The sequence below is a fragment of the Sciurus carolinensis genome, chromosome 1 (assembly GCF_902686445.1).
Source record: "Sciurus carolinensis chromosome 1, mSciCar1.2, whole genome shotgun sequence".
Classification (NCBI taxonomy): Eukaryota; Metazoa; Chordata; class Mammalia; order Rodentia; family Sciuridae; genus Sciurus; species Sciurus carolinensis.
Genome location: NC_062213.1, coordinates 156,241,176 through 156,261,806, shown reverse-complemented (window position 1 = coordinate 156,261,806; position 20,631 = coordinate 156,241,176). Strand labels below are relative to the sequence as shown.

The 20,631-nt window shown below is 42.5% G+C and overlaps 1 protein-coding gene across 6 annotated transcripts in view; it reads left to right on the top strand.

The window, feature by feature from the left end:
* Ak4 (adenylate kinase 4) overlaps positions 1-20,631 on the top strand; it is a 62,148-nt gene that overhangs the window by 599 nt on the left and 40,918 nt on the right. For 3 of the 6 annotated variants that reach the window (XM_047556994.1, XM_047556970.1, XM_047556978.1), the window contains exon 2: positions 45-321. In XM_047556994.1, coding sequence (XP_047412950.1) covers positions 177-321 — 145 coding nt within the window. In that variant the 5' untranslated portion in view covers positions 45-176. The remainder of the gene's footprint in view (positions 1-44; positions 322-20,631) is intronic. The other 3 variants (XM_047556964.1, XM_047557002.1, XM_047556987.1) reach the window with 1 other exon arrangement.

The following is a 20,631-nucleotide window of genomic DNA, read 5'->3' as shown; positions in this document are numbered from 1 at the left end:
GGGCCGAGGGGAGGGGTTGTCTTAAAAGTCTCTCCTTTCCCCAGTAGGGGCGGCTGGAGAGTCCCCGCGTGAGCAGAGGGTGCCTGAGGCAGGGGCCAAGAAACAAAGTTCCCGGGGCTGCCTCCGGGGCCGCTGTCTGGGCTGCCTGTTGGGCCGCCCGCCTCCTCGCGAAGGCCATGGCTTCCAAACTCCTGCGCGCGGTCATCCTAGGGCCGCCTGGCTCGGGCAAGGGCACCGTGTGCCAGAGGATCGCCCAGAACTTTGGCCTCCAGCATCTCTCCAGTGGCCACTTATTGCGGGAGAACCTCAAAGCCAACACGGGTGAGGGGCTGTGGGGGCGAGGGGCGGGGGTGAGCCGAGCGGGATGGGATTAGGCGGGGGAGAGACACAGCCTGAGAGGGGCCGGGGCTTCTCGGTCCCCGGCGCCCTTCCCCCGCCCGCGTGTGGCGGTGCAGGCTCGTACGTGCAGGAGAGCATGCAGTGGCTGCCCGCGGCCGCGCGGCTTAACCGCGCCCGGGGAGGAGGCAGAGGCTCTGGGGAGGATAGTGGGAGGGACCCGCAGCTCATCTTTTCTCCTGGCTCCTCCTGCTTGGGGGAAAAAGCCTGTGACTACGGGGCTCCCGGAATCAGAGCCAGGCAGCAGAAAACCCCGAGCTTCACTCTCACGCTGCCTCCTTGGGCGAAGCGGTCCCCCAGCCCCTTGGCCCCCTCCGACCCATCCCCCAGGTCCCTAGGGAGCCGCGCGTCTGCTTCCCTAGCCGGAGCTCCTGGTGCCCAGCGCCGCCCACCTGTGGGAGTCCTACCCGGCTGCGCGCTGGGGAGCCCTTGGCACCGCGGTGCTTGCTACCGCGCTCCCTTTCAGCCCTTCGGCGGCGTCTTGGCCTCGGGGCAGAGTCCTTGGTGGCTTTGAAAGGCTTATCTGTTCGCTCCCCCCTGAACTAAACTCTCCCCACCAACTCCCCACCCCCCACCCGCCAAGCCGGGGCCTGGCCGCCAGGAGACTGGAGAGAGACTCGTTCTGATAAATTACATTTTGAATCCAGCCTTCTTGGAAATGGCTTCTTGAGATGCCTCCCTCGGCTGGCGTGGTGGAGCTAGGGATACCGATCACCTATTTCCTATGGTAGCTCAGCCCTTTTGCCTTCTCCCACTCCACGTTCATACCAGTTCCAAACAAATGGGCATTCAAAGGCGAGAGGGAGCGCTGGAGGTGCTGCGAGGTACACAGCCATTCTGGGATACACGCTACTCATAATTAGCCACTCTCCTGAAAACGTGTTATTGCAGACGGGGTCCTTTAGCGGCTGTTCTCATCCCGTCCTAGGCGGTTATTGCCCATTATGGGTTAATTATCCAGGGATCTGCATTTCAGAAGCAGAGATTACTGTGAAGAGGAGGTGGAGGACAATGCTGGAAAACAGAAGGAACGCTTAAAAGCAAGGAATTGAGAAGTATCTGCAAGGCAGTTTATTCATTACTTCTTAAATAGGCTGTAAAAGTAAGCCTTTATTCCCAAGAACACTCTTCCCTCACCCCCGTGTTTGAGATGGAAGCGTTATGAGCACCAGATTACACTTTGAATGTTCTCCTGTGGGTATTGTTACCTCAAGCGGGCCTATTTTAATTTTAATACCACATTCAGATGTTTCTTATTCTTTCCGTATTTGGAATGTGGTTTGGGGGGAGAGTAGCCTGAGGGTTTTGTGTGAGGCTTCTCCTTGGTGGGGAGAAGAGTGAGAGACCACACAGTGATCCGGAGCCCATTCAGAGCACCCGCTGTACCTGACTTTCTCCTTCTGGCATGAAGGTCTTCTCACTGTACCCCCTGGGGCTGGACTAGTGGCCTTCCTTTTTAAAAGCGCATTTGATGGGAAATGGCTTCTTTCTGTGCTTTCTGAAGGGTTTGGAAAACTTTCCACTTGCTGTTTTCCCTTTTGTAAAAAAAATAACCATTTTAACTTCCCTCTCTTTTGAATTTTATTCTTTCAGATACCTTCATTCTTACACCTCCCCCCCCCCCCATCCTGTTTTCCTTTGGAATAAGAAGTGATTTTGAAATGTTCAGATTTTCTTTTTCTGGGTACTGATGGTTTTTTTTTTTTTTTTTTTTTTTTAATGAAACCATTCAAAAACTATCAGGAAAGAAGAGAAATAAAGGCTAGCATTTTGTTATGAAGTGACTTATTCTAGTGGGCTTGGGTTCTGTGGCCTGAGATTATTTTTCACACTCAGAAGGTTTACATGAGGCTGGGCATAGTGGCATATGCCTATTAGTCCCAGCACTTGAGGCTGAGTGGTTGGATGATTAAGAATCCTAGGGACCCACTACCTGGTAAATAAGAAAGCATTCCAAGGTATTTATTTTTCTGTTACCTGCTGTTTGCTTTTTAGCTAATTTCTTGGTAGAGAAGCACAACAACCTGTGTATATGTATGCTTTTGTAGTTGAAGGTTTGAAGGAGATGATGAAACACAACAAACCCCAGGAAACAACCTTGCTGGAATTTGAATTGGAAAGTAGCTCAGGCCATCTGCTGTAGCCTGGATTCAAGCAGACTCCAGGCTACATAGCTTTCTCCTCCTTTAGCCACTCCCTGATGAAAGCCTGCTCTTCAGGAAAGGGCCACTGTGACATTACTTCTGGGAAGTAAACCTTCCCTCACCTGCCCTGGCAGAGTCATCTCTTCCCTTTATACACATGTAACCTGTTGATTCTGTTGCTGCTGTTGCATATAGTTATAAGGTAGCATAATAAATGACTAATTCATCCAGTAAATATTTACTGAGTGCCTGGAATATGTCAAACAGTGTTCAGGTTGCTGGGGGCAATAGTATTGTTTTCTTTTGCAAGTGCTGGAGATCTAAACCAAGGCCTTTTGCATGCTAGGCAAGCTCTCTACTACTGAACTATACTTCCAACCCAAGCATCAAGATAACCCTGTGCTCCTTGTCTCCACTTCCACCTATACCAGGTTCCAGTTCCCACTCTGAAACTGGAGTCTGGCACACTCCCCAATGCACTAAAAGGGGTTCAGTAAATCTGTGTTGAATGTATGGGTCACTAACTCTGTCTACATCTTCCCCAGAAGTCAAATAGCAAGAGTCCATCCTGTTAAATTATCTCTGATCTATGGTAAAAGTTTGTACTTAGATGCATCTGAGATTAGCTTCCTGATAGCTGTCCCTTCCTAGGCTGCCAGGAGCAGTGCAGGCTGAGGCTTATCAAATACCTTCTTTGGAGGCCCACCCCCAGTCTTTGGCTCACCTGAATTTTCTTTAGCACACTGCATGAGTAAATAAAAGGGAGAGTTATCTTAGATTGCCAGGGACTGGATCCTATTCTCTGTCACAAGGAATATTACTTTTTTTTTCCCCTTGTGTGTTGTACGTGTAATGAGTACATAGACACATAAGGCTGATACTCTACAAAATGACTACCATTAAAAATTTTGACATTTAACAATAACTTCTTTTGCTGTATCTGAAGGATATGAGAATCCTGGTTTAGGTGTTGGACAAATAGTGGTACTAAAGAAAGTCCCATTGTTATATACTGAATCTGCTATCTCAAGTGCAGGGAAGCTGGCAGATTTCCATTTGGGAGCATGTTGGACTTGATTGAGAGAAAAGATATTCAAACCTGTTTCTGCTCTTAATTAATATTAACTACAGCTTTTACTGGGGTTTTGCAGATGGGACCAGCATGTCAAATTAGACTATGGGCTGAGTCTCTCTGAAAAGATGACCTCGTTCAAAGGGCTCAGGATTTTTGGGTACTTATTAAGTGTAAATGTGTGTTATGTAAGAGTGAAAATTTCTGAGTAGTGAAGAATAGAGAGGTTGTATTAGACTTGAGAGTCAGAGTTCAAAAGTGCATCTAAATTAACTTTAAATGATTAACCTTTTTGCAGATCCTTCAGGGTCTTGGCTTATTACAGAATCTCTGGAGCATGCTATCTATATTTCATTTTTCCTTCTAGTTTGGAAAGACCTGAACAAAGCCCAGGTCCAGCAAGGACCTGGTTCAGTTTTGAAGCATTCTCTCTAGTCCACAGGCTCACTCTACTTTGGCTTATTATTTTTAGTTTCTTTGAGTATTTTCACAAGAATTTGGAGAGGACTATTTCTGACTTCAAAACAATAAGTCTGCCTTAGCCTCATGCACATCTGAATCTTTGTATTCTTCCAGAATTATCATTTTTTTAAAGCAGCCTTTTGTTTTTTCTTTTTCTTTTTTCTTTCTTTCTTTCTTTCTTTTTTTTTTTTTTTTTGGTAATGGGGATTGAACCCAAGTGCACTTAACCACTGAGCCATATCTCCAACCCCTTTTTATTTTGAGACAGAGCCTCACTGTGTTGCTTAGGGCCTTGCTAAGTTGCTGAGGCTGGCTTTGAGCTTGTGATCCTCCTGCCTCAGCCTCCCAAACTGCTGGGATTATAGCCTTGTTTCATTCAGCCAGGCTTTTGTTTTCTTTTCTTGTGGTATAGTACTGGGAATTGCAGCCCAGGATGCTTTACCTCTGAGCCAACCCCCCACTCCACACACACACCCTAGCCCTTTTTATTTTTTGAGACAGGGTCTGGCTAAATTGTGTAGGCTGACTTTGAAATTGGTGATCCTTTTGCCTCATCCTCCCAAGTCCAAAGACATTTTAATGTTTTTATAATATTTCATTCATTCAACAGATATTACCTATTCAAATATCTCATTGATCCTAAGAGGTGAGAATCCATAAGGGGAATAGAAGTACCTGTGGAATACATAGGGTAGTATGAGAGGTGAGGTGTGTGTTATGAAGGAAGCAGAATGGTGGTGAATTAATGGCTTAGGGTTGGGGGGGCTGTCTTAGATTGTGTGATTGGGGAAGGCCTCTCCAGGGGATGAATGTCTCCCTTCATACCAACATGGGATGATGTAGGAGCAGAGTGTTCCAGAGAGAAAGAACAGCAAGTGCAAAGGCCCTTAGGTGAGAATATGCAGAGAGAAAGGAGACTTATGAGCAGAAGGGATTCAGGAGTGGGTTAGATCAGAGACTTGAGCAAGTGGTAGAGCTTTGGGGATCCTGGTAAGGACTGGATTTTATTCTAAGGGCAGTGGAAAGCCATTGAAATGTTTAAAGTCAGTGATGTGTATGAAGTGACTTTTGATAAGAATGAGTTGACTTTTTTTTAATGCTTTGTAGAGAAGTGATCCCAAGTGAGCAAGAGTGGTACCAGGGAGCCCAGTGTAAATGGGTAGAGTGGACTGTGGCAAAGGCAGAGAGAAATAGTGCCCAGTGGTCACAGTAAATTGACTGTGAGAGATGATAGAAAGAAGTCTAGAGGGAGTCCCAGGATATTGGCTTGAGTATCTGCCTGGGTAAATGTACCTTAGGGGGTTGAACTAGAGTGTGTCTAATCAATTCTGTATGGAGTGTTTGCAGTATTTGCTGTTTAAGAATGCTCTTATGGCCGGGAGCCGTGGCACATGCCTGTAATCCCAGCAACTTAAGAGGCTGAGGCAGAAGGATTGTGAGTTCAAAGCCAGCCTCAGCAACTTGGTGAGGTCCTAAGCAACTCAGTAAGACCTTGTCTCTAAATAAAATTCAAAATAAGCTGGGAATGTGGCTCAGTGGTGGAATGTCCCTGAGTTCAATCTCTGGTGCCAAAACAACAACAAAGAATGCTCTTAGGAATGTCATTTTATGTAAATTACTGAATACATATACTTTCTTTGGAATATTCCTAACTACTAGTCTAAACCACAGAGGAGGTGGGGGAGAAAACTGGAATTGAACCCGGGGTGCTTAATCACTGGCCTATATCCCCAGCCCTTTTTATTTTTTATTTTGAGACAGGTTCTTCTAAGAACCAAGTTTAGGCCAAGTCTGACCCTAAACTTGGGATCCTCCTGCCTCAGCTTCCCCAGTTTTTGGGATTATAGGTGTAAGCCACTGTGCCTGGTAGTTATTAAAGATTTAAAAAGCTAGGAAAGATGAAGACAGTTGTTCGTATCCCACTAACTTGCTATAAACAATTAATTACTAATACTTTTGTATACAGTGTATCATTATAGACTTTTTCAGAAATACATACACAACACACACACACCTATATACAGTATGTAAATTTTGAAAATTGCTTGCTTTATTTAACAATATAACATTTAACATTTTCCAAAGCCATTAAGTGCTATTCTTTAATATGGACTTAATGCCTGGGTACTATTCTAATAGAACTTGTTATTTCATTTTTGAAAAAGTTAATACATGCAAATGATAAAATTTTCAAGTATACAAGGGATAAAGTAGAAAGTTTCCCTCCCATCCCTGACCCTTGTCTCTTGTTCCTCTTAAGAACCTCTTTTTTTCTTTTACTGGATATTCATCCCAAGAATTTGCATTCATATAAATGAATATACATATTTTTGTTTTACAATTAGTATTTATACAAATATAAAAAAAAACCATGAAACTGTTGATAGTGGATACCTAGAGGAGTTTCCCCTTTGGGAGGGGTGCTTGTATGGTACGCTTTTCTGTGTTGTTTAAAATGTTTCCATAGGTTATTTTCATAACTACTTGATTCAATAAGATTAACACTGATACAATTTTATTAACTAATCTACTGGCATTATTTGGATGTCACCAGTTTTCCACCAATGTTTCTTGCCCAGGATCCAATTTAGGATTCCACATTACATTTGCTGTCATGTCCTTCTCATGTTCAATCTGTGAAAATTTCTCCAAAAATCTTACTTTTATCTTATATAACTTTGACCATTTTAAAAAGTTTCTTATTTTATATTTTCATTTTTACTTTATTTCTTTGTAGAATGAGCCCCAATTTGGGTTATCAGGTGTTTTCTCATGATTAGATTGAGATTGTCTTTTCTGGTAAGAATAGCATAGACGTGTTGGGCCCAGTGGCACGTGCCTGTAATCCCAGCTATTGGGAGGCTGAGGGAGGAGGATTGCAGGTTTGAGTGCAGCCTGAAAAATTTAGTGAGACCCTGTCTCAAAGTAAAAAGTAAAAAGGACTGGGGATGTAGGTTAGTGGTAGCATTCCTGGGTTCAATCTCCAATATGGGGAAAAATAAAAATGATACCTTAGAAGTGATATCCTTTTCTCAGGGTAGGGCAGCAATTTTTCTATTTGAAGAAAATACTGAGGCTGGGAATGTAACTTAGTGGGGGAGCACTTGCCTAACGTGTTGGAGGTTCTGGATTTGATCTTGGCACTACACACACATACAAACAAAAAGTACGAATTTATTCTTTGTTTTGCACTTTGTGTGTGTGTGTGGTACTAGTGATTGAACCTAGAGGTGTTCAACCACTGAGTTACACCTCAGCTCCTTATTTTTTATTTTGAGACAGGGTCTCCCCTAGTTGCCCAGGCTATTCTTCAACTTACGAGCCTGCTTCATCTTCCTGAGCCCCTGGGATTATAGGAATGTTCTACAGTGTGCAGCTGTTTTGCACTTAAAAAAAAAAAAAACCCCAAAAAAACAAAATTTAGCAGTTTAGCATAGAGATTAATTTCTATCAAATTCTTTCTTTTTAAAAGGCAACTCTTACTGTACCATAGTTACTTGAAATAGCTATTCCCAAATGTTTTTGTCCCAGGACCTTTTAACACATTTAAAAACTAAGAATTCCGGAGATTTTGTTTGTACGAGTTATACCTATAGATACTAAATGTATTAGAAATTCAAACTGAGAAATTTAAAGTATTTATCAGTAATAACACTAATAAAGTTGTTAATTTTTTTTTTTTTTTTTTTTTTTTTGGTTTGGGGGATTGAACCCAGAGATTTTTTTACCACTGGCTTGGTCCTTTTTATTTTTTATTTTGAGATGGAGTCTTGCTAAATTGCTGATGCTGGCCTTGAGCTTGCAATCTTCTTGCCTCTGCATCCTGAGTTGCTGGAGTTATATAGGCCTGCCTCACTGCACCCAGCATGTTATCGTGTTGCTATGAAAACTAACTTTTCTAGCCGAGTGTGGTGGCACATGCCTGTAATCCCAGAGGCATGGGAGGCTGAGGCCGGAGGATTGTGAGTTCAACGCCAGCCTCAGCAAAAGTGAGGTGCTAAGCAACTCAGTGACTCTGTCTCTAAATAAAATACAAAATAGGGCTGGGGAGATAGCTCAGTTGGTAAAGTGCTTGCCTTGCAAGCACAAGGCCATGGGTTTGATTCCCAGCACCCAAAAAAAAAAAATAGGGCTGGGGTTGTGGCTCAGTGACTGAGTGCTCCTGAGTCCATCTCCAGTCCCCCCCCCCCACCAAGAAGAAAAAACTTTTCCAAAATAAAGTTTAATGAGAAGAGTAATGCTATTTTTGTACAATTGTCAGTCTCATTAATGGTTGGCTTAATAGAAGAAAGTGGTTTTCATTTGTTCTTCATTTAATCAGTGGTGTTATATTATTTTGTCTAGTTTTCCTTTCTTTCTTTCTTTTTTTTTTTTTTCAGTACTGGTGATTGAACCCGGGTACACCCTACCACTGAGCTACATTCCTAGCTCTTTTTAAAAAATATATTTCTTTTGAGACAGGTTCCCACTAATTTGCCTGGGCTTTCCTCAGATTTAGGATTCTCCTGCCTCAGCTTCCCAAGTAGCTGTGATTGTAGCCATTAGCCAGCCACTTCACAAGGCTTTGGTTGAAGTTTGTCCTTTTTTTGGAAGTTTTTTTTTTTTTTTTTTTTTTTTTTTTTTTAATTTAAAGTTTAGAGACAGGGTCTACTAACTTGCCTAGGGTCTTGCTAAGTTGCTGAGGCTGACTTTGAACTTGCAATCCTCCTGCCTCAGCCTCCCAAGCTGCTGGGATTATAGGCATGAGCCACAATGCTGGGTTGGTCGAAGTTTTGAAGATTATCTGGCCTTAGATATGTAGTTAGAGAAAGAGGGGGTTGGAGGACCCCTGGTCCCACAGGGTTAGGGGTTTTCCTGTCTCCTGCAACTCCTCCTCTAGAGCTGTTTGTGGTACACTAGTGGTCATGGCACGCCTTACATATTATCATTTTAGATTTCACTCATCCTAATTATGCTCTCAAAGGAAAGGATTACCTTATTTGAATATTATTATTATAATTTTTTTTTGTATGGTGTTCAAGGTTGAATCCAGGATCTTGTAAAATGTTAAGCACATTGAACTATATATACCCTCCTAGACTTCCCTTAGCCCAAGGAGAGGGTTGTTATCTGTGTTCTATGTCACCTCTGTCACCTCCCTTTGCTTGTGCTTTCTTTTAAGGTACACATAAATATAATGTTATTGTAATTTATGAAGGTTTTAAATTTCTGCTTCGAACTATCTGGAAGTCAAGTAATGTCAAAATCATTCACGAAGCTTACATTTGGCTTCAGAATATTAGTTACAAATTCATCTATTATGAAGGGCATATTGAATGGCCTGTTGTTTTCAAAATCTACCAAGTAAATGGCATTATATTATGCTAGTATATCTGTATATTGGTCTATGCTGTGAGAGGATTTATGGATTGGAAATTGTTTTCCTTGTAGAGTTTTAGATAGTGTTCTTTTACATTGGGTCTCACATCTCAACCATGTATTTCCCTTGGCAAACTTTTATTTTTATTTTTGGTGATACTGAGGATTGAACCCAGGTTCTGTGGTTTGAACTTGGACATGCTAGGTAACTGCTCTACTACTTGGACATGCTAGGTAAGTGCTCTACATTCCCAACCCAACTGGAAATTTTGTTTCGGCACTGGGGATTGAATCCAGGGGCACTCCACCACTGAACTGCATTCCCAGCCCTTTTCATTTTTTTATTTTGAGACAGATTGTGCTAAGTTGCTTAGGGCCTCACTAAGTCGCTGGCCTCAAATTTTGTGGTCCTCCTGTCTCAGCCTCCTGGTGGGATTACAGGCATGTGCCACCATGCTCTGCCAAACTAAAATTTTTTAAAAGGGTAAGTAGTTAGTAGAGGCTTTTAAGGATTACCCTGTGCTCTCTACACCCTGCTCTTGACGTGTAATTCTCAGGTTGGCCTTTAAGACAGTACAAAAGGTCCTGTTTGTACCCCTTCACCAAGTCCAGTTTAGATGGTTGATGTTTTATTTTAGCAGTTTGACCTCCAAGCCCTGAGAGTTCTACTAAACATGTTTGACCACAGGCATTCCTTACTTAGCCAGAGAGATACTGAAATAATGCAAAGTTACTCTTGATCATCATTCTTAAGAAGCTAGACATCAACTATTTTTTAGCACTGCCCTATGTCAACCAGTTATTTTATTTTATTTTATTTATTTTTCTGTACCAGGGATTAAACCCAGGGGTGCTTTACCACTGAGCCACAACCCTAGCACTTTTTATTTTTTATTTTGAGACAGGGTCTCACTAAGTTGCTTAGGGCCTTGCCTAAGTTTCTGAGACTGGCCTCGAACTTGCGAACCTCCTGCCTTAGCCTCCTGAGTCTCTGGGATTACAGGTGCGTGTGCCACTGCACCTGGCTCAACGAGTTATTTAAACAGAAGCTAGCATTCACACCTGGGCTTCATAACTAGGGTTAAACTTCCTATTATTCCCTGCTACCTTCCTGGCACTGTAGGAACTACTGAAACACTGATTTCATGTCTTGCAAATGCCATACTGATACAGTTTGTCTTAGTTCATTTGTGCAACTATAATAAAATGCCTAAGACTGGGTCATTACACAGCAAATTTATTTTTCACACTGTGGGAGCTTTTGGGAAGTCCAAGATCAAGGTATTGCCAGGTCTTTGCTTCCCAGATGGTACCTGGGGCATTATGGAATGGGCAAAATGCCTCTTGAAACTTTTCCCACTTTCTTCTGTTTCTTTTATTTTTTTGGTACTGGTGATTGAACCCAGGGACCCTTTACCACTTAGCAACATTCCCAGCCTTTTTTTTTATTTCTTAGATAGGGTCTTGCTAAGTGGCTTAGGGCCTCACGAATTTGCTGAGGCTGGCCTCAAACTTGAAATCTTCCTGGCTTAGCCTCTGTCGTTGCTAGGATTACAGGTGTGCACCACTGCCCCTGACCTGTTTCATTTATTTATTTATTTAATTGTAGTATTGGGGATCAAACCCAGGGTCATCCCACATGATAGGTAAGTGCTTTACCGCTGAGCTCATCTCTAGCACTTTTATTTTTTTTTAATTTTGAGACAGGATTGCTCTAAGTGCTCAAGCTGGCCTTGAGCTTGTGCTCCATGTGCTTCAGCCATCCGAGTAGCTGGGATTACAGACAAACCTTCATGCCCCGGCTTTAAACATTTATTTATTTATTTATTTATTTATTTATTTATTTATTTTTGGTACCAGGGACTGAACCCAGGGGCGTTTAACCACTGAGCCACATCCCTAGGCCCCCGCCTCCCTTTTTTAAAAAAAAAATTATTTTGAGACAAGGTCTCACTGAATTGCTTAGGGCCTTACTAAGTTCCTGAGGCTGCTCTTGAACTTGCTGTCCTCCTGCTTTAGCCTCCCAAGTTGCTGAGATTACAGGCAGGAAAGTTCCAACCTTTGATTTGTAAGGGTACACATTCAGACCCGAACACGGCGGCGAAGAGGATCATTGCAGCTTGGAACTCCAAGCTGAGGTTCAGAAGACTTTTTAAGGTTAGGCTAGTGAAATGTGGGTTTTTATTTTTTTCTTCTGTCCCAAAAACATTAAGAAAAACACCAAATCTATTAAAAAGGGAAGCATTGACACCCCCCTAAAAAAGGACTTATACTGTTCTAAAATAGAAACCATCTGTGGTTGTGAGGAGGTAGAAATTTCTTCTCATCATGATGGCATGAGTTCTGGAACCATGCCTGAGCTTCGTGTTACCTCATTAGTCATCTGACAGATGTTTCTGAGCCTGTGTTAGGTTCAGAGAGGCATGCAGACGTAAAACTTGCTCTCTGCCCTTGAGGCACTTACAACCCAGGGTGCACATTCTAGTTTTCATTGTGCTCCCATGGGGATGTGTGTTGACGTCACCCACAAGGTGGGCGGAAGACACTGTTCTGAGGTACCTTTGGCCTGGAATGCCTTTTCACACTTCTGTGACTCTTGGAGTCTGTTCAGCCTCTTCACTTCCATAAAGCTTTTCCAAAACTGTTGCAGCTAAAGGTTGTTTTGTTTTTCTTTTTGTTTCTGGGAATGAACTGGGGGGGGGGGGTGCTTAACCAGTGAGCCATGTCCCCAGCCCAAGGGAAGACTAGTTTAGATTGTGAGGTCAGATCTCTCTGCAGAGGTGATGTTTAAGCTGATCTCTGAATGAGAGTAGGAACCAGGTGTGCAGAAATTTTGGGGGCAGAAGGAATAGCATGTGGAAAGACCCTCAAGTGGTGCTGAACCAACCTTTCCTTCCCTCCTGTACTGGAGATTGAACCCAGACCTTGCACATACTAGGCATGTGCTCTAGTGCTGAGCTATACTCCCAGCCTTTTGTATTTTGAAACAAGGTCTGGCTTAGTTGATGAACTTGTCCTTGAACTTGTGATCCTCCTGCCTCAGCCTCCTGAGTAGCTGAGATTACAGGTATGTATCACTGCTGAGCTAGGGGTGATAGGGGTGAACTTTAAGTGCAGAAATGAGAGGAGGCTGGGAGACCCCCTTGGAGTTCTATGCATGTGGAGCAGGTGGTAGGAGAGCAGACTGTAAAAGTAAGGTAGGAGCCAGGCTTGGTGCTGGCACATACCTGAAATCCCAGTGGCTTGGGAGAGTAGGGCAGGAGAAGGCAAGAGGATCTCGAGTTCATAGCCACCCTCAGCAATTTAGTGAGGCCCTAAGCAACTCAGTGAGACCATGTCTCTAAATAAAGTATAAGAGAGGATTGGGGATGTGGCTCAGAGGTTAAGTGCTCCTGGTATCAATCCCCCATACCAAGAAAAAAAAAAATTAGGTAGGCACCAGGCCTTGTGAGGCATGGCCAGGAGTTTGGACTTTATTAAAACTGGATGGAAATCCATTGGTTCCTTTTTCTTTTGGGGGGCATGTTTTTATTTTTTATGTATACCACCTTTACTGAAGTATAATTGCACACAGTAAAATTTTATCCTTTAAAAATGCACAGAACAGGGACTGGGATCATAGCTCAGTGGTAGAGTGCTTGCCTAACATTGCCTAAAACCTCTAATGTTTAACACACAGCCAGTGTTTGATACTTTTTTTGTGTGTGTGTGGTGTTGGGGAGTACTGGGGATTGAACCCAGTGGCACTTTACCACTGAACTACAATTCCTTTTTTATCAGTCCTTTTTTATTTTTAAATTTTGAGACAGGATCTCACTAAGTTGCTTAGGACCTTGCTAAATTGCTGAGATTGGCCTCCAATTTATGATCCTCTTGCCTCAGCCTCCAGGCATATACCACAGTACCTGACTGAATACTTTTTAGATGAAAGATCTTGATGGGAGTAGCCAATGTTCTTTGCATGACAGCTATAAAATATTGATTGCATATATGAGTATAGTTTTTCAATTTTCTTAAATGATGACTATAAGTGCTATCTCAGGACAAATTTAGTTTTTTCAAAAGATGAACTAATTTTTTACTTGGATTAACTCCAGTGACTTAGTTTTCAAAAAATCAAGAGTCAGGAGGCAGTGGTTGGCACATGCCTGTAATCCCAGTGGCTCAGGAAGCTGAGACAGGAGGATTGCAAGTTTGGTCCCCCAAAAGTGTGGGGATTTAGCTCCATAGTAGAGCACTTGTGGGTTCAATCCCCAGGAACCTCTGCAACCCTACCCGCCCCCACCACACAAAGTCTCTAGCTTGGATCAGGTGCAAGATCTCCATTTCCATTGAGCTCAAGAGTTTTGTTTTGTTTTTTCAGGGTTCTGATGGACTAAACACTATGCATAACAATGAATGTGTTTTTAATTCTTTCATTTCTTAGCATCTTAGAATTGAAAGGGATTTCAAGTCATTCTGTCCAAGTGGCCATTCTGTCCTGGATCTCTTCTGTGGCAGCTGACAGTTAACTCGCTGCCTCTGGAAGCAGGCTCTTTTATTCCTGGACAGGTCTAATTGTTAGAAGATTTTTTCCCCCTTGTAATGAGATGAAAGCCAACTCTTTGAAACTGTCCTCAGTAAACTGCCATCCATTTGTCCAATTCAGTCGTGAGTGTCACATAAATTAAATCCATTAGCTCTTTAGATCATTGAAAATAGTTTCAAGGCACCACTTTGCCAATTTAAGTTGCCTTTTTTCCCCCATCAAGAATAGCAGCCCTAGTTAATGCACTCTTGGTCCCATGATCACGTTTCTAGATTCCTTTTCAACTAGTCACCAAGACCCCACCAGGATGGGCCCCACGAACTGACTCCCTGTACATGTTGCAAGTTCACTCTCCATTTTCTATTTTTTCTAAATCAATACATTATTTGGGTAGTATTTCTGAATGTTGTCTTGCAGTGCACATTAACTCAGTCTTGTAAAAGCCTATGATGTCTAAGGGTGCATACTGGTGTCACCTCAGAACCTAAGTATAGGGGCTGTCAGGTCTGGGCTATTTGAATCTATAGTTCTGTCCTTTGAGTCAGGGGCCAGAAACCCTTTGCTAAGGCCATGCTGACGCTAGGACGGCGTGTGGAATTGGTGGCAGGAACTGCTGGGAGCATGGTGGAATTATCATTCAGCCTCAATATTGCAGGAGATTGGTCAGCAGTAAACAATTCATCACTACATTTGCCCAAATTGCCTTCAATTATAGTTTATTTGGGTCGTTTCCCACATAGCTGTTTTCTAAATCCAAAACTATATTGATTTGTGTTCAGTGTCTCCGTGATGCAAATGATGAGAGCTGCCAGTTTAGTGTGGCTTTAAGAATATAGACTCTGGAGCTTGAAGTGGAATCTGAAATTGTCGCCATAGCTCCATAACCTTGGGCAAGGCAGCCTACCTTTTTGTTTCCTTGTATAAATGATGGTTATGGCCAAGCTGCCTCAGGTCTTCCTGGTGAGTGTTAAGCAAGTTAGTGTGTGTCGGCAGGCTTGAGACTAGAGTGAGGCAAGTGAGGCACTCCCCCAGTGAAAAATCTAAGGGGGCACAGAAACCTCAGCAATCAAGATAGTTGTTTAATGAAAAAAAAAAAAAAAAAAAAAAAAAAAAAAAGAACAAAATGCCAGAAATTAATTAATTTTGTTTATTTTTGGTACTAGGGATTGAACCCAGGGGAGCTATACAACTGAGCTACATCCCCAGCCTTTATTTTTTATTTTGAGATTGGGTCTCACTAACTTGCCCAGGTTGGTCTGGAACTTACTATCTTCCTGTCTCAGCCTCTTGAGTAGCTGGAATGTGTTCCATTATGCACGATTTTTTATTTTAAGAGCTGGATCTGATAACTTTCCTAGACTGGAGTGTAGTACTAATCACAGTGGTGATCCCACAACTGATACTTAGTCTAGACACCAGACTGGCATTAGCACACGAGGCAGCCTGAAACTTCTAGACTCAAGCAATCTTGCCTCCTCAGCCTGCAGAGTTGCTGGGACTACAGGTGTGTGCCACTGTACCTGGTTCAAAATGCCAAACTTTTAAAGACCAGATCCAGCCAGGTGTGCTGTGCAAGCCTATAATGCCAGCTACTTGAGAAGCTAAGGTTTGAGGCCAGCCTCTGTAATTTAGCAAGACCCTGTCTCAAAATAAAAAGGACTGGGGATAGAGCTCAGTGGTAAAGCACCACTGAGTTCAAATCTCCAGTACTATAAAAATAAATAACGACCAGATGGAACAAAATTGGGATTAGAGTGGGGTGAGAGAGTGTGTTGGGCAAATGCAGGATTGGATCCTGTTTTGAATTTGAAATTTTTGTCTTTTTTAAAAAATTCAGACATACTGTTCTAGCTAAGTATGGTGGGCATACCTATGGTCCCTGGTACTCAGGATACTGAGGCAGGAGGATCATTTGAGCCCAGGAGCTCAAGCCAGCCTGGGCAACATGGGGAGACCAAATGTCAAAAAAGAAGAAGAAAAAAAAAGCAGTAAAATATATTTTGATTAGTGTTTGTTTCAGCTTTTTTGAGTCCATCTACCCTGTAACTCATGCTAGTCCTAGGTCATTGTGTTGGTGTTTGTTGTTAGTAATGAATTTACATTTGTTTTTTGGAGGAGATGAATTTTAAGAGTCTCCTAGCACCTCCACCCCACACAAGGCCAGGTACATATTTCTGTTAAGTTGACTCAGAAAGCAAATCCAAATTTCATAATCCAGGATCATTTTTGTAGGATACTGGAGGGTGTTCTTCCTTGTCTTCTACTAGAAGTGTTTTTAATGTCACATTTCAAACACTGCAGGAGCTCAAACACCAGAAAATAAAAAAAATGTGTGCATGAGCAGGGTAGAGAAGCCTAGCCAAGCCCAGCAGCACCAAAACTCTGCTCTCCTTCTCTAGCTGGGATTGTGACAGACAAGCCAGAGACGGTCGCTGCGCCCTCGCTGGAACTGCTGCTGGTGGCGTGAAATGTTCTAAGTGATAGGAGCTAGGAACTCACTGGCTGGCAAGTGGTGCTTCTGGAAGTTAAGTTATGATGATAGACTCTTTGTGTAATTCTGGTTCTGCTTTTTGCTTTTAGGTATCTTAAGGCTCTGTCATCTTTAATAGCCATTGAAAGTCTAAAAAAATTTTTTTAAAAGATGCAGAGCCGGGCATGGTGGCTCACACCTGTAATCAATTTGGGAGATTGAGACAGGAGTATTACAAGTTTGAGGCCAGCCTCAGCATCTCAGCGAGGCCCTAAGCAACTTATTGAGACCCTATAACAAAATAAGAAATAAAAAGAACTGGGGATGTAGCTCAGTGGTAAAACACCCCTGGGTCCTGTCCCTAGGATACAAAACAAAAATAAAAACAAAGAACAAATGAAAACTTAAGGCTGTGCCCTGATGGTTAAAGTGCCACATAAGGAGAGGCAAAACTGCTCTCTGTTTAGGCTTCCACCAAGGCAGCTCCCTGTAAGGAGTCACCCCTTTTGTGTGGTCTCCTGTCTTGTCTTTCCTTTTTATTTTTCCTACAGATTCATCTGATGTTGCTGTCTGCACAAAATCATTGATATGGTTGCTCTTAAACGGTCACGTAGGACTGGGGTTGTAGCTCAGTGGTAGAGTGCGTGCCTAGCATGTGTGAGGCACCTGGATTCAGTTCTTAGCACTGCATATAAATAAATAAAATAAAAATCCATTGACAACTAAAATAAAATATTAAAAGTCATAGAGCTGGGCACAGTGGTGGTACACGCCTATAATCCCAGCTACTGGGGAAGCTGAGGCAGGAGGACAACAAGGTTGAGGCCAGTCAGGTCAATTTAGTAAGACTCTGTCTCAAAATGAATAAGAAGGGCTGTGGATCTGGCTTAGTGCTGGAGTGCCCTGGGTTCAGTCCTCAATACTGGAGAAACAGTGATATAAATTGAATATTGCTACGCTTAAATACATAAGGCTGAATAGATGAATGATCCCCGTAGAAGTTATCATCTGATTTGATTAGGTTTAAATTTACCTGAAGGTTCTGACGTTTTGTTTTTAAGTTGCAAAGTAGTGGAATCTAATTATGTACTTGAGGTGGAATGAATTTAAAATGTAACATTACTTTTTTGGCTTCGGTCATTATCCTACAGTAAGGTGGCCCTACTATAGTGGACTCATCATCTTTAGAGACTCCAGGTGTCTTCTGGTTTGTAATAAAACGGGAGGGATGTCAGGGTGGCACATGCCTGTAATAATGCCAGTGGCTCAGGAGGCTGAAGCAGGAGGATCACGAGTTCAAAGCCAATTTCAGCAATGTAACAAGATTCTGTCTCTAGATAAAAATATAAAAAAAGGCTGGGGATGTGGCTCAGTGTTTAAGCACCCCTGGATTCAATCCCTGGTACAAAGAGAGAGAGAGAGAGAGAGAGAGAGAGAGAGAGAGAGAGAGAGAAAGAGAGAGAAAGAGAAAGTCACCTTCCTATACCACCTAGGAGAGAACAGCTGTGGCCACTGTGAACTACATACCTGCTTTGCTTTGCTCCTTCCATTTGACAGAGTAGGAAAGTGAATATATTTTGAAGTTTCTCTAAAACTGGTTTAGCTGGTAGAGCATTCAACCTCATTTCCATAGAATAAGCTTAATATTTGAAATCAAGGGGCTCTTACCTTGTAGGCAGTTTTTTTTTTTTTTTTTTTTTTTAATTAGGGAAACACCCTCAGATATATAAAACTCCATCAGGATTGAAATAACTGGGATTAGATTGTCCTACCCAGCAAACTGTCTGGCAGAGTTCAGTGTTTTCTCTTGGTAGTGTTCTAGCTCATCTTTAGATTAGTTAGTGAAATAATCCTTCTAGAGTTCCAGTGCTTCCTTTTTCCTTCCTCTCTTTTTTCTGCTTCTGAGCCAGCCTGGACAGAGTTTTCAAACCATACCACAAATCTATTTGAGTGTGTTGAGTCATTATGATACGCGGCATGATATGACGTATTATATAGTCATGGTGCTGTGTGGGAATAGATGTGTTCTCACAGTGGGGGTGTTTGGTGACCCTGTTAAGTCTGTGATGCTTCCTAATCACAAACATCTTTCTTCTGTAATCCATTATGCCCCATCATCTATATTCATAGATATAGATAGATAGATATAACACCTATAAAAACTTAGTTTGGGCAATTTTTGTCTGTCATGTAGGACAGTGGGACATAATGGGTTAAACGGGGTGTCAGTTCTCCCCAAGTCCACCAGTACTCTCTCAAATAGAAACCTGAAGCTGGGGTCACAAAGCTGTTCATGTTCATGTACAGCGTGACTCACCTCTTCCTCAGATTTCACGCTCCTCTGGAATTCCCTTCTGCTTTTTGATCATTCCTTGTGAGCAAGGCCTTCCCTTTTCTGCATGGCTTCATCCTGTGCTAGACACTACCCTTATTCCTTTCCCAAAGAATTTATATAATGAAGTTGCACTGAAGGTTTGAGGTGATGAGGGTCCACGTCTGGCATGAGCCGCATCGTGGCCTGCCCAGCAGACACTACTTTGTTTAGAACCAGCCCTTCCCTGTGCATCCTGCAGCCACTGTCTGTTCTCCCCTGGCTTCCAATTCAGCATGTGGCCTTCCTGCTCACCCTTCTGGTGATTATCTCCATCTTTCAGTCCTCCAATATCTGTTACTTTCTTACCCAGACACTTCTCTTTTCATTATTAACCCCTCAAATAAACCATAATTTTATCTTTTTTTTTTTTTTTAATGAGGGTGGAACCCAGGAATGCTTAACCACTGAGACACATCCCCAGCCCTTTTTTTTTTAATTTTGAGACAGGGTCTGACTCAGTTGCTTAGGGTTTCACTAAGTTGCTGAAGCTGGCCTTGAACTTGAGATCCTCCTGCCTCAGTGACCAGAGTCACTGGAACTACAGGCAAGTGCCACCATTCCCAGCCCTAATCCTATCTTTACAGATAGGATTATCTTTACAGATAGGATTGCCCAGAGCAAAACAAGGGCCAAAGCTTTGACACGTCAGGTTTTTTTTTTTTTTATCCTGATTAAAATTATAGATGAAGTTTATTCTCTCCCAAGTCTAAGAAAGAAGATCATTATAGAATTTTATTTCCTTTTGACTAGTCCAGGTCCTCAAGTGCTAGGGTTTATTATTTTTTCCTGCTTCATATATTTTACACTTTTTTCCTTTTTTTTCTTTTTTATTTATTCCATCTTCAAAACTGTTGATGAAATACTTTGCTCTGTGAGGCTTTAAGGCACTCAACTGAACAAATCCTGCCCTTCAGGTGTTTTGGTTTAGAAAATACGAGTAGGCAGTTGAAGAATAGATGAATTCTTGCGTGGGAAGAACTGGAAGAGACTAATTGCTTGAGGAAGTTAGGAAGTCCTTGGAGGCAAGGCCAGAGAAGCCAGTTGCTCCAGGACATGTGTTGAAAGAATATAGACTCTGGGTTATAATCCCAGCTGCCACAGAGACAGAGACAGAGACAGGGACAGGGATAGAAGAATCTCAGATTCCACAATTTAGCGAGGCCCTGTCTCAAAATAAATAAGAAAAAGGACTGGAGATGTGGCTCAGTGGTGGGGCACCCTTGGGTTCAGTCCCCAGTACCATGATGGTGGGGAAGGGTGGGCAGAGTACAGACTCTTAATCCCATTGCCTGGGAAGGCATCCAACTAAGTTACTCAGACATTTTCTATCTCCATTTCTGCAACTAAAAACGAAGAATAATAATGGCACTTCCTTATTGGGTTGCTGTAAGAATGAAATGAAACGATTCATACTAGGGATTAGAAAAAGACTTGGCACAGCAGTTTGTTTTTAATGTGCCACACAGCAGGAATTAGCTTAACCTTGTGCTTAAGTATATATATATTTATATACATACATAACGTATACATTCTATGCACATAAGTCTATACATAATATGTAAAACGGGCACATTTTAAAGTTGATTAATTTTTCCCTTTTTGTATACAAAACACTTCAATTTCAAGAAAAATAGCCTTCATCATGGTTCTGACAATTACTTGTCCGTTGCTTAAGTGATTGGTGACTGTTGTCCTTAGTGTTGATATTGTCGCTGTTCTTGCTGAGGGCTGGAGGGTGCAGCTGAGGAGCCCTGTGGGAGGTGTGGCAGCCTCTGCTCTCCATACTACCCACTCCCTCTGGGAGGCTGGTGCCGGACACATTTGTGG